Source organism: Nesoenas mayeri (genome assembly GCF_963082525.1).
Source record: "Nesoenas mayeri genome assembly, chromosome: 18".
Classification (NCBI taxonomy): Eukaryota; Metazoa; Chordata; class Aves; order Columbiformes; family Columbidae; genus Nesoenas; species Nesoenas mayeri.
Window position 1 is genome coordinate 9,173,654 of NC_137566.1, and position 13,859 is coordinate 9,187,512.

General features: G+C 40.6%; 1 protein-coding gene across 1 annotated transcript in view; it reads right to left on the reverse strand.

The window, feature by feature from the left end:
* The window catches only part of AK8 (adenylate kinase 8), a gene marked incomplete at both ends in the record, with an annotated part of 62,012 nt that overhangs the window by 13,367 nt on the left and 34,786 nt on the right, over positions 1–13,859 (reverse strand). The window contains one exon of the mRNA XM_080355887.1: positions 10,954–11,092. Within this exon, the coding sequence (XP_080212013.1) occupies positions 10,954–11,092 (139 nt within the window). The remainder of the gene's footprint in view (positions 1–10,953; positions 11,093–13,859) is intronic.

The following is a 13,859-nucleotide window of genomic DNA, read 5'->3' on the forward strand; positions in this document are numbered from 1 at the left end:
CACCAGTTACACAGCAGGAAAACTTGCCATTAAGCCACTGTGTGGTTAAGTAAAATGGAAATTGGATTGCCTGTTCTAGAAAAGAGAAAGGTTAAATTGTCTGGGAGATAAAGTTGATCCTAAACTCCCCTAAGTGGACAGTGCCCAGGATCTGAAACCTGACTCGCCAGATAATCATCTGGACAGTTATACACCCAGTTGAAAGCCAACGCGTGATCTTGGTAGGCTTTGAATCATCCCGTTGTTGGATTAAATACATCTGCAATTCGGTGAAATCCATTAAACACAATTATGACACCTGGGACAACAACAAAGTGTGTGTGTCCGTGTAGATGAGCTGAGCGCCCTCGCACACTGATCCCAGATGTGAGCTGCATCGGCGTGGGGAAAAAGTGGAGGCTCAGAAATCACTTTCTGCCAATGATTGCTAAGAGAAAACATCAGAACTTGGCAATGTCAAGAAATCAGAGGCGCTGCGGAAAGTATTTTCTTTGTTGCTTTTGAAGTGCCCTGGATACAATCAATCATATCGAAAAAAACTATATTTTGGTTCGATGTGGAAAGGGCTATTTGCATTTCAATATGTTCAACTTATCTTGCCAATAAAAACATGGAATCATGAAGAAGAGATCAGGCCACTGGAGTGAAAAACAAGAGCTGACATCCTGCAGACCTTTCAGATAAAACAGCTCCTTGCTTGTAACATTTCTGTTGACGTCCCAATATTTCTGAATGATTGGGTTTTCAAATGAGATCAGTCGGCATGCAAATGAGGAAACAGGATCAAGACATCTCCCACACCTGATTGGATGGAGAAATTATCAAAAGACCCTTTTTTCATATCAAATTTCCATCACAAAAGGTCAAACTTTCAACTCCCATTACTTTTGCTAACTGCATTTCACTGTGCCTGCCAGCTCATTGCTGCTGCTGTTTTCAGAGGAGAAAACAGAAGTAACAAATGATTACATCTCCTCCCACATCTGTCATACAGGATGGACAAACATTTTCTAATCTTATCCTATTCTTCTCTACAGCCCTCAAAATCCTCGCTGCCGAAACATCACTTCTGACCCGATTAGCTATTCCTAGGTTGTTTTTACTTCTTTTACAGGTTCTCTCCTTATTTTCTAGCCTACAGGCTGACAAGAGCATCAGCTGCGCTGCCAGAATGTTTGTTCTACATTTGGGTCATTTAAAATACTTTTTGATGTGTGCTCTTCTAAAATACATTTCTTCGTGCTGTCTGGCTGGACTGATGCCTAAATACCCAAGGAATGGGTGTTCCAGGAAAACAAAAGACAAAGAGAGCACATAATTTCCCCTGAAATCCTCACATTTTCCTTGACAACCAACGCTGCCTGACCTCCCATAGACTTTGATCTAGTGAACATCTGATCATGGCCTGAGACTCCACAGCTTTGCCCTTCCTGCTCAAACCACTCAAATTCAGAGGACTCACACCCCCGTGTCCAAACAGAGGAGCAGCTCAGCATCTCCAGGTCTCATCCACCGCTTTTGTAGGTTTAAAGCTGAATTTTGGAGCAGAGGTAACAAGTGAGGCAAGCACAAGAAGATGAAGAAATCAGTAAAAAGTGCAGGACTCAATGTATTTGTTGCTACCGGTCCCATAAAAATTGTCTCTCAGCATTATTACAATCACAATATATATAACCCATCAGATTAGTACCTGGAGATTTCCACTCTTCTGATTCTCTCTGTTCTTCTTATTACTCAAGAACTAAATGTTTCACAAAGCCATTTCCTACAGAAATATTTATGTTCCCAAATATTTATTGGCCTCTTTATCATGATCAGGCTTTTATGAGCACTCTATAGAGAACCCTGAATTAAATACATAATTCCTGATCTCTCAGACCTTGGCTCGATGCTGTGTTTGTCTATTTTACACGGCAAGGCACTGTGGCAAACTACAGAACACCTTATAGAAAAACTAATTTATGCAGGAAAGATATTTCTATCCAGCACTGACTGTGGGTTCGTGATTACAGAAAGCTAATGATCCCATCTCTTTAGTACCCAACAAATGCCAGTTGGAGAATGAAGGGAGACTTTGTGATCCTAAGTTCTTCAACAGCAAAATAACAGCGATTGTATTTTATCTGTAGGTCTCTATTCCTCACAGATCTATTACAATTGAAACGGCCATCAAAGTCGTTCTCTGAAAGGTTAAAATTCGTAGTGTTCTCTTTTTCCCTGGGACGAGTCTGGTCAAAGGTTGTTCCAGGATGAACCAGGTATCGCAGTCACCAGGTGAGGTCTGGAGTTCACATGATTTAATAATGGGCTCTTCAATGCAGCTGAAAAAATCTAATAAGATCTGTGGACTGGAGGCTGTATTTGACATTCAGATACATTCGGAACCAAAGCGTGGGTTTCTAAGGATGAGTAACTGCGTAGCAAGTTCCTCAGCCTTGGACTGATTCCACAGGCAACTTTAAAATACCTTTTTTCATTTAAAAGATAGTGTAGTTCAAACAAGACTCTGTCTGAATCAGTTGTGAATCGCAATGTGTTTGGAATTATCCAGACAGAACCTGAATTGTTTTAAATAAAAAGGATTCATATTCCTTAAAGGGTCTAACAACTTTGCATAACTGTTTGTACCTAGAAATAAATTGAAGGTAAGGGCACGCACCGTCGCTCGCAGTTTGTACGTACCAGGAATGTGTGAAAAGCTGAGTGTTTATAGTTATTTTCTCCCTAATACAACACAGAATCCTGCCTAACAACGTAATGAAAGAAAACCCTTTGTACAACATCTAATCCTCCGGTTCTTCCAAGGGCAAAATTCCCAGATTATCTAACAATTAAGGATTTTCAAAATACGCTGTTCATACAGCCACACGAATCCGCTGGCACAGCCCTGCTTCATGCACCATGTAAGAATTAAGCATATTTATAAATATTGGACCTTTGCAGCACATTTTTGCAAGAGCAGAGAGGTACCCAGAGCAGGATCCTGTGTGGGTTTCCAGTACAGAGCTTATGTTGCCATTACCATCAATCACCTCCAATATCAGCAGTGATATGGCATCTTTCATTAAGAAAAATACTGCAGCTTCTTTCAGAAGGACTGCCACTTGCCATTTCTTTTAGGTAATCAGATAGCCGTTAATTAATAAACCTGTCAGGTGAATCGTCCTGCTCCGGTCATCATTATCCATTCAGTAACAGAATCCTGCTAGCATCACTGCTATCCACCCCATAGCTTCCAGCTCAATTAACTTAATGCTATGCAAATGAGAGGCTCTCCTCATCATTAGCTTATAGCCCACAAATGTTAATAACATAATTGGGCCTTCAACAGGGTAATTAGACACGATTTCTTCCATTAGTCTTACAAGGCTAATTATTGTTGATAGGAGAGAGGGGATGAGTCCCAGTGCTGCATGCAAAGAGGGGCATCTGGTTAAAGCAAATATAGACAAACCATCAACAAGGTAAAACAACAGTTGAGATCTATAGCGGGGTCAGGTAGGGGTTGGGGAAGGAAGACAGCGTGATGAGAAACTTGGGTACCGCCGGAGAAATTCTCTATGAGGCAGGAGCTAAACCCAAATATTTAGCCTGATATGGAGCTCTCCTGCACTTAGCAGTAAAATAACGTGATGCTTAATTAATCAGAGGAAGCTACTCTCAAGTTTTTGCAGACAGGACAATTTGGAAGCTGTGCTGATCGAGCTTTCTATGTGTGTAATGCAAATTTATAGTCATAGAAGACACCTGAATAATTTAATCTGTTCCTACATCACCTTGACATTATGTCCAAGCTTCTCTCCTGCCATCGCTGGTTTTGCTGTGTTTTATTTCATGATTTTACAGCTACTTACTGTAAATATTATAGAATTAGAGTACAAGGAATTCTTTAATAATCACTGGGCCCATCGAATGAGATCCAGTGCATGCACCAGACATCAGAGATCATTTCTCCATGTCTCTGCAGCAAAAGCTATGACAGCATTCAGCTCCTCTCTCTGAAATCGCCCTGCACTCGCAAAATTTACTTACTAGAAAATTCTGAGCAAATATCTTGTTCCAAGGCAAACAGCAGTAAATCCACTGATGTTTTAATGAAGATTACACTTTCTAATCCTCACGGTAATGACAAACTAGTCTCCACTCAATATGCAATATTACTTGACAGTTTTAATCACCCAAGCCATATTATATTTGCTACAGACTGATGCACTTGTCTTCCCAGATCTTCAGCTTGGAGAATCTAAGCAAAAGCAGCGTAATTCCTGTTCTGCCTGGGGTTTGCAGTATTGGCTGATTTTGCCATCCAGGCTGGCTCTGAGCACTGGCTTACTCTGAGATTAGGCTCAGAACCAGAAAGACTAAATCAGAGCACAGCTGGCACAATCTTGTCCGCAGCTTTTACTCCGGAATCGCTGAATTCCAGTAATCATGGAGCTCAAAGGTATTGCACATTTGCAATGTAGTTCCTCTAAAAGTACTGCCCCTGTGCTCTCAATATCAGACGGCAAATGCAGTAACAGGCTTTCATAAACTCAGTTTTAACCTGCACAGATGTACAGGCCCTTAAAAATAAAAATATTGACATAAATAGAAGCTTTATTTCATTCTCTTCCTGGAGACTTCGGAAGCTTGCTGAGATCAGAGATCTCCTTAATTGCTGTATCCAGGATTCCACCAAACAAACTCCAGCCATCAAAAAGAGCTTGTATGAGGTAACTTCTAAAAATAATACCTGCCTCCCACAACTGAAGCCAAATATACCTCCTGTTCTTGTTGGAGCAGAATAAGAAACATGAAGTGATGCTTGTGACAGCAAATGCAGCATCCTACAGAAAGCCCAGAGAAGGATTTTAAACTTGCATTTGATGTTTTGCTGTTGTTGGCTCGAGATGCACATTAATGCCTTTCCCCAGGATAGAAAGACTCTCATGGTACCAATATACGTCAGGCAGAATGTGCAGCAGAAGTGACATAATCTTTTTTTACTGTAATCATCCAATTTTCTAACTATTGGATTATTTAATAGCAATAGCTTCTATTTGGATTAGTGTTACATTACGAGGGAAGAGAGAGCACAATCTACTAAAGACAAGAGGGATAATGGAGAATGAGGTTTCTCCGCTGATGGCCAAACCTCAGAGAGGAGCTGCTCCCATCACATTTGTGTAGGGAAAAAGGCTCTGTGTGTGTGTGTAGCTTTTCACACCACACGTGGAGAATTAGGTGTCACTATATGTGACCCTATGAACACTGCATAGACGGGAGCTTCCCTGATATGTTTTTCCCATTATGGAGAGCTCAGCAACGCCTCTTGCAATAGAGAAGGATCAGGAAACAGAGGTAAATAACTTAATTATAATGTTGTCAATGAACAGACTCAAAACAGTTGACTCAAGAGATGTCACTTGCAGCACAGCACTGACCTCGAGAAGATCCTGCCCCTATTACTCCCATGGTCTTGCCCCTTAGTTTTTACCAAACCGGTCAGTCTGACTTTGAACACGTGCGGGAGGAGGAAGAGACGAGCGGCCGCGGGAGCACCCGTGTGCAAAGTGATAATAAAAAGGAAACCAATTAGCATTAGTGAAGACAAGAGTCAATAAACCAGCAACCATATAATGGCTCTGGTAAGAGCGAGAAGAGACAAAAAATGAGAACGACTGAAACAGTGAATTGGTCTGCTTATTATTTTTCCTGCTTTCTTTATAAATTAGGTCAAATTTTACATAGGTCGCTTGGACTTTTCCTATTGTTTCTCTCTCTCCCTGGTGCAGGCAAATGTTATTCTGCTGATTTAGTATCTTGATTACCACATCATTTTTCTGTTTTGTTTTGGTTTTCCCCCTGAAAATGAGGAGAAAATAAGATATAATTATATAATTTCTTCTTTGTTACTCATCAGGTTTTTGTATGCCATCAATTAAAAACACATCTGTTATAAATGCACAATATCCATCATTTAAATTAGGCCAAAGTTTTAAAAATGCCCTGTAAGATTTTTCCATGTCAGAACAATTCAATCACTATTATGTTTCCTTGATGCAACTATTTGGGGACTTAGCTTGTTCCTTGATAGGATTTTAATTAAGTCATTTACATTTAATTTCCAAATATGTAGCTATTACAGAAGGCAGCAAGGAAATGAACAGACAAAAAGAAACCAGAAGATAGAAATATTTTTGTTAAAGATTGTCTGATATCAAAATGAACGTGAGGAATATATATTCAGTGATAAGTATTCCAGTCCATGTCTGGTAAACTCTCAGATAATGGCAAGCATGGTAGGGTCACCGGGGTTCTATTAGCTCAATTAATGAGGAGTAAGATAAGGCTAACACCTCGCTCTTCAAACGGCTAAAAAATAGAGCTGATAGTAATGGAGTTATTAACCTTCGCCAGCCATTGAATTTTGCTGCTGATTCAAACTCCATTTCCTAGTTCAGGCCTCCATTAATAGGCTGTTTATGATCTCTAATCCACGTTGGGATCAGCTGCAGAAATATGAAAGCCCCATGTAAAGACCAAAGAGTTAAAATATATATATTTTTTTTCCATCCGGATTTTTCCCTTTTCAATATATTCTGCGATTCTACCTTAGAAATTAGGAACTTCATTATCCTAAACTGTTTGAATACAAGTTCTTAGCAGTGTGATGAAAAAGAAGCTTTAAATATATTATGTAAAAGGATGACATAATTGGGGATACAGACACATCATTTTGAAGACTAAAGGAAACACTGCTGGAAAACTTGCACTGGAGAAGCTAGCACTGTTTATTTTCTCTATCGGGAAAGAAAAACCTTCAATATTGGAAAAATGGGTATTTGAAATCTATTATATATGTACTGTTAGGTCAGTCCTCAAGTTCAACCCTCCCCTGTCTGCCCAGCTTTGTCTGCCTACTTGTATTTTTCGTAGGTGCTACTGTAATGTAAGTAACACTGAAATACAAAACAATTGACTCTGGACTCAGATCAGACAAAAAAACAAACCAAAAAACCAAACCAAACCAAACCCAACAACCCAACAACAAAGGAAATGATGGAACATCCAGTACACAGTGCTACCCTCCAAACTGAATGCAGTTCTGGTTGTCTCACCTTTGAAAAGAAACAGCTAGAATAACTCAAGAAGGTAGAGAACAGGGAGACAGGATGATCAGAAGAGGGAAATGACTTTTGGGGAAGGAGAGGAGAACCAGACCAAGAAAGAGATGAGTGAACAGGCATAGACAAGAGGCTTATAAAGCCAGGAGTGTTAGTAGAGCGTGAGCAGGGAACACTCACACCCATGTTTCAATAGGAGAAAGGAACATGGAAAAACCACCACGAAGGATTTTCCTCTGACACCTAGGGAAAAGCAAGAGTCTTTTTCATGCAATTTAGTGGAGGCCCAAAGTACGGTGTGTTGGAAAAGAGACTATAAAGTCAAGGAAAATGGGCAATTAGACGGTTGTCCAGATGGGATTGGACTGGATGAGCTTTCGAGGTCCCTTCCAACCCCTGACATTCTGTGATTTTGTGATTCTGTAAGGTTTTTGCTAGATATTATTTTCTGTGTATCAGAACTACCCACGACCGTACTATATATCTCCTATTGTTCCTTAAGCATTAACAATTAAAAAAAAAAAAAAGCTAAAATACTTACTTACTCTCATTTAAATGAGGAACTGTATTCAGTCCTTTGTGTTAGTAGTTCGGAGCTTCAGATGCCAACCTGTATTTGGATTCCCACTTACCGTGGGCGCTCAGTGGTTAACGGAGTTCTTGTACCAGAGAGCTGAGAGACCACTAATGGATTCAGCTTCTTATTTGCCCTAAAGGCTGCCACAGTTCAATACGATTAGGATCCTGTCCACTTAAGCAGTAACTGCTTCATAGGGAGGAACATAGAAAGCAATACATGTCTTCTCCGAGCACAGAAAGAGCAGTTCTTTGGTAGACAGGTTTTGTCTGATGCAGGCGGGTTTTCCTGTACCAGTCTGCAAGCCCTTGCTCTACTGCAAATTCTCATTTAAAGCAAACCCTATACTTTACTTTTTCAGCGGAAAATGAATTATTTTCCTTTCTGTTCCTGGGCAGTTCTTTGGATGCTGTGGCTGATGCTGTATGAGTTTTTTTTTTTTATTATTACATTTTAACAAACTTTATAGCCCATTTTGTTTGTTTTCAAATAACTTTATTTTCCTTCTTTTCCACCATCAATTACTAGGTTTGTTTTTCTTTCCATAAGATGGAGGAGTCAGGAGACTGATCCTGCTCAATGCTGTATAATTTAGTATTATGTGTAGTAGCTTTATGAGGAGGGAGTCAGATAAAACATAGTATTTGAACACTAACCATTTATTAGCTCTAAGGAATAGATTTGTGACTTGACAAGCAGACAATAACTCTGTGTTCTGATCAGCCAAAGAGGTCTACTTTGAGTTCAAAACACAGAGTAACATACTCTTTCACAAATAATTTTGTTTACTGATGTGACTAGATTTTAATAATAAACTTGATATATATGTAAATTTATTTTAATCTAATTTCATCAACGGAGCCCTCCTAAAAATGAGACTTTGTAGATTGTTCTGTGTCTGATTTATAGATTTCTGCATCCTATTCCCAGATTGATTTCAAGGCTATAATTCTATCAGGTTTTTCTCCTGATGTCAGAAACACCACCTCTGCAGATAGTATTTTATAACTAGCATCACAACTGAAACTGAATTACTGCCCTGCTATCCTATGCTGCAATATGTCCTTTTGTTTATAATCACCCTCTCTCCCTTATATACCTGCTACTTCAGTTTCATAGAAAATACCAGCTCCAAAATCAATCAGGTAGCATGATGTCTATTTTTTGTCCCTTACTTCAACCCCGGTATAAAATAGTAGGGGCCAAATTCTTAACTCAGATGTGAATGTGCAGAGCTCTCTAAAGAAAATGGAAGCTGAGCAAATGGATCAGTGCCGAACTACCACACATACAGTTTTATAATGAGTCAAGTGTGTGCATCTTGCAGGAATCCATTTCATGAAAAAGGGGGAAAGAATCTGGAAAGTGATGCTAGATTCAGTTAAAGAACATTTCCCATGGATTATTTTTCACGTGCATTTAGAAGGTAGGTCCTGAGTTCCCAAATATGTATCTGAGTACCTGAGATCGGTGGGAATACTCAAGCGTGCATTTTGTCTTTTAATAAATAAAGCTGCTGCTGTTTTCATATACCTTCATTTTCAAACCTTGATGGCATGAGTGCTAACTCCCTGCCTGTTCACCTTCCTCTTCTTTCTCTCCAGCTCAATCTTACCCTTTTACATCGTTCCACCAGACCCTGTATGGAAGGGGATTCTGGGCAGACACACAGAAGACACAGGGAGAGTAACTTTGCCAACTTAAACACTTACGTGGGTAATATAAATTTTCCACTACTATTCAGATAAGAATGAATCTTCCTGAAAGCATAAAGACTACACATTTCCAATGAATGCCTTTGGAATGGCCACTGTGTCAGCCAGTGCTATGGGCTGAACCAGGAACCCCTGGGGGGCAGGGTTATGGAGCAGATCATCCTGAATGCAATCACACAGCATCTTCAGGATGGACAAGGTATCAGACCCAGCCAGCATGGGTTTAGGAGCAGCAGGTCCTGTCTGGGCACAGAGTGGCTGGAGAGCAGTCAGGCAGAAAGGGGCCTGGGGGTACTAATTGACAGGAAGCTCAACATGAGCCAACAGTGTGCCCAGGTGGCCAAGAAGGCCAATGGTATCCTGTCCTGTATCAAACATAGTGTGGCCAGCAGGACAAGGGCAGTGATCCTTCCCTGTGCTCTGCATTGGGGAGGCCACACCTGGAGTATTGTGTTCAGTTCTGGGCCCCTCAGGTCAGGAAAGAGACTGAAGTGCTGGAGCGGGTCCAGAGAAGAGCAACAAGACTGCGGAAGGGACACAAGCTCTATGGGGAGAGGCTGAGGGAGCTGGGCTTGTTTAGTCTGGAGAAGAGGAGGCTTAGAGGTGAGCTCAGCACCCTCTAGAACCACCTGAAGGGCAGTTCTAGCCAGGTGGGGATTGGGCTCTTCTCCCAGGCAGTCAGCAATAAGACAAGGGGCCATGGGCTTCAACTTAAATTTAGGCTGGCGATTAGAAAGCAATTCTTTGCAGAGAGAGTGGTCAGGCATTGGAATGGCTGCCCAGGGAGGTGCTGGACTCACCGGCCCTGGAGGTTTTTAAACTGAGATTGGCCATGGCACTTAGTGCCAGGATCTAGTCAATGGACTGGAGTTGGACCAAGGGTTGGACTTGATGATCTCTGAGGTCTTTTCCAACACAGTTGATTCTGTGATTCAGTGAATGGAAAAGCCTCAGAGCCTTGATGAGGACACCAGCGTTTCAAATCCTCCCCACCTTTGGACCAGCTGTAAAGAGTAACCCTATTTTATTTGCCTGGCAGTCATAACAGTTCTCTGTTGATGCTCATTTCTCTTATATTACATTTCTGAACACTTCATTATAGCTCAAATAAAATATAATTCTCGTGTTGTTTTTAATTATTTCACAAAACCCAAAAGTCTCATAATGAGCTCCTCAGAATACTAATATACCTCCATGATATTATGCCAATGCTAAAGAAAGAAGATACAGATCCCCTCTCCTGCTGCAAATAAAATACACCTTCTGATATAATCCAACCTTTAATCCATTTCTTATGGTTTGCCTTTAAAGGCAACTCAAACAAATAACCAGAACAACCACCCTGTTCTCTCTCCCACAGTCTGGCCATCTGGAGGATTTGTAAGGCCAGTGCTCTATTTCCTACTCTCCAGGAGCAAGGCCCCTTTTCTAGCTAAGGAAGTGACAAATAAAGAAGATACAAGAGCCTATACAATGTCAATAAGTACCTGTATCTTTCCATAAACAAATTCTGCATATTTGTGATGCCATGATTGCTAAATGTATATCTCACCTGTTTGGACTGTGTGATTTTTGCAGCTCTTCTCCCTGCTCTATGTCTCTTGGGAAGCCGTGCAGCACCCAACCGTTGGCCATGCAGTCCGGTGCGTTCAGCCGGTCTGCCAGGACCTTCAGAACCAGCTTGTCTGGGACTGCCAAGGATTAAAAACATGACATTTATTTCGTATGCTGCGTCTGCAATTAAGGAGGATACACTCCACTTTCTCAGGTTACACTGCTACAGGAATTTAAACACAAAGAGTTATTCCTGCTAATGATTGATAGGTGTTGGAGAAAGGAGTTACTGTTGACTTTTGCATATCTAATGTGCCATCGTGGAACCCCAAACTCAGAAGCAACTGTAGGACTAAAGCAAAGTACTTGGTAAAGATTGATGCCCACATAATTTCGCAATATACTTTTTCTCAGCCATACCGGGCTGATGTCACAGTGAAGTGTGTGACACAATCTTATCAAAATACAGAAATAATGACTTGAGCTGTGTAAAACAAATCCTAAAAGAGTAAAAAAAATGTCTGTAGCATTCTGTATTTAACTTAGCGGATGATAATGGTTCTGCCACAGCGGGCTAGATGTAATGTTTCTCCAATTTGCCCAAAGGCTTGAAGCTTTTTATAACTGAAAATACATTTCCAAAATATATTTCAACTCCTGTAACGACTACATTGATGACTCCCTAATTTTAGAGATAAAAGTGCTCTTTCCTCTATTATTATTCTTCTTTAGGGCAAGGGAGCAAGATGAAGACTGGGATAAGAATTGGTATTCAGCCTTTAAAATTGTATTTAACGTGACGCAGTGGTAATGAGCATCCTGCATATTTTCACCATAACTTTTATAAAGTAGAATGCTTCAATCAAGATACTTAAACTTATGTATCTTGTCTTTTTTTTTAACAAAATAAAAAAAATATTGGGTCCAATAAGAGTAATTATAAATTTTCCAAGGGTTCTTGTAATGTGTTGAGTTCAGTGTCAAACAACCACAAGGAAAGATCAGCAAAATCACCTCAAGCTACTTCCCAAGGAAGCAGCCAAAGCAATGTTTGAGCAGCCATGAGAGCCCCTTCTCCTCACTTGCTCAGTCTGCCTGATGCGCTGTTGCCTCTACTGGAAACAAGCGATAAGAAAATGCTACATAAATCCACATCATGGAATGTTGATGTTTTGATGCTCGCCCTGCCATCCCATCTGCATACAGAAACACAACAACAAGTGCTTGTAGGAGAGCGTACGTGTCAGATTTCTAACAATGCAATTCTCTTTAGGACCGGCTGACAGGAACGCGCCTGGATTTTAGTAGAGTATATTATTAACAGTGCACATTTCTACCCTGGGTACGAGCAGGTTTTAAACTGCAATAATAAAATCCATTTGCTTCCCGAAATTCAACGTTTTCTAAAGATTTACACCTCCATCATGAAATTCATTACTTCTCCTTTAAATAATCAAATTACTGGGTTTACGGGATTGCACTCAGGATTCAATGTACCAGCAAAAAGGGAGGAAAACCACAGGGAATTAATTAGAAAACAGATTAGTGTATTAATTGAGGATACTCCACATTATAAAAAAAACAAAACAAAAAACAAACGAGTTAAGGAGAGTAATATCCTCCATCTGCTAAAAGAAAAAGGAGTGGAATAAAAACAGACACTTGGTAGAGAGCAAAATGACAATGCAAAACTAGGCATCCTGTTAAAAATGGGATTCATAAAATTAACCATACGATATTGCAGCAGCAGGTAGAAATGTGATTAGACAGATGATACTTCTCTATCTGAGCCTGAGCTGCAGGCACGGAGGGGATCACGGGGGGATTTCAGTGCTCTCTGCAGGGCAGTTCCTCCTCCCAACCTCCGGGTTACAAGAACAAATACAAACCCAAGACATCCTGGTAGAAAAAATAAAATAAAATAAAATCCCACCTTCTCTTTCCCTCAAACATATTCCAGACAAAGACCAGTGGAAATTTCCTGGTAGTCCTGAATTTCTGGCTGCAGCGCTAAACTTTTTGTCTTGATGAATGTTATTTTATTGCGATTCCTACTGGAATCATTAACGTGGGTTTACAAAGACGCCAAATTACATTTTTTAAAAATGTTTCCAGAATGCTTAGAACAATTTTGTAAGTGATTTGAATGAGACCCACGAACACAAGAGTAAAACTGCACTAGGGCAGGATTCTGCCAGAGCTCACAACCCTGGGGGACAACCAGGGAACCAGGACAGAAGCTGAAAGCCCCAGCAATGGCACAGAGAAATGAGTGGGTGTCCTGTGCTGCTGAGCTTCCAGCACATCGTAGGAGATTCTCCAGTTCCAGGGGACGATTTGCTTCTATCCTGCACATGGGAACGAGAAACACTACAGCCTACAAGGAAATTAAAACGTAATTATGATGGGCACCGGGCAGCATCTCCTCGATCTGACCACTTCCCATAGACATTCTGGTGATTGAAATCCTCCACTTCGGTCGTGATTTTTGAACAAAACTGAAGCAATCACAAGAGGGAAAAAAAAAAATCTAACAAAATGCAGTGATAATTAATTAAGTATTTAATGGCATGCTGGGTTTGGGGGATTTCGAGTAACTGAGGGCTATGTGGTAACTCTGACACCTTGCTAAATTCAGTGATGACTGACTAGAAGATATCAGTGACACGCTCCAGATTGTGTGTACGTTCATGTATATATATACATCACTGAATAATATAGATGCTTACATATTTTCTGTGCCTCCCTCTAAAGCTTGATGGTGAGAAATAAAACATAAACAAGTCAGACAGCAAGCTCTGCTCTCCTCTTGATTAGCAAACATACCTATCACTTCAACACAATGGGGGAACAGAGCTCGTTGGCTGTTCAATGGCATTACAAAGTACATCAGCTGCCCTTGAA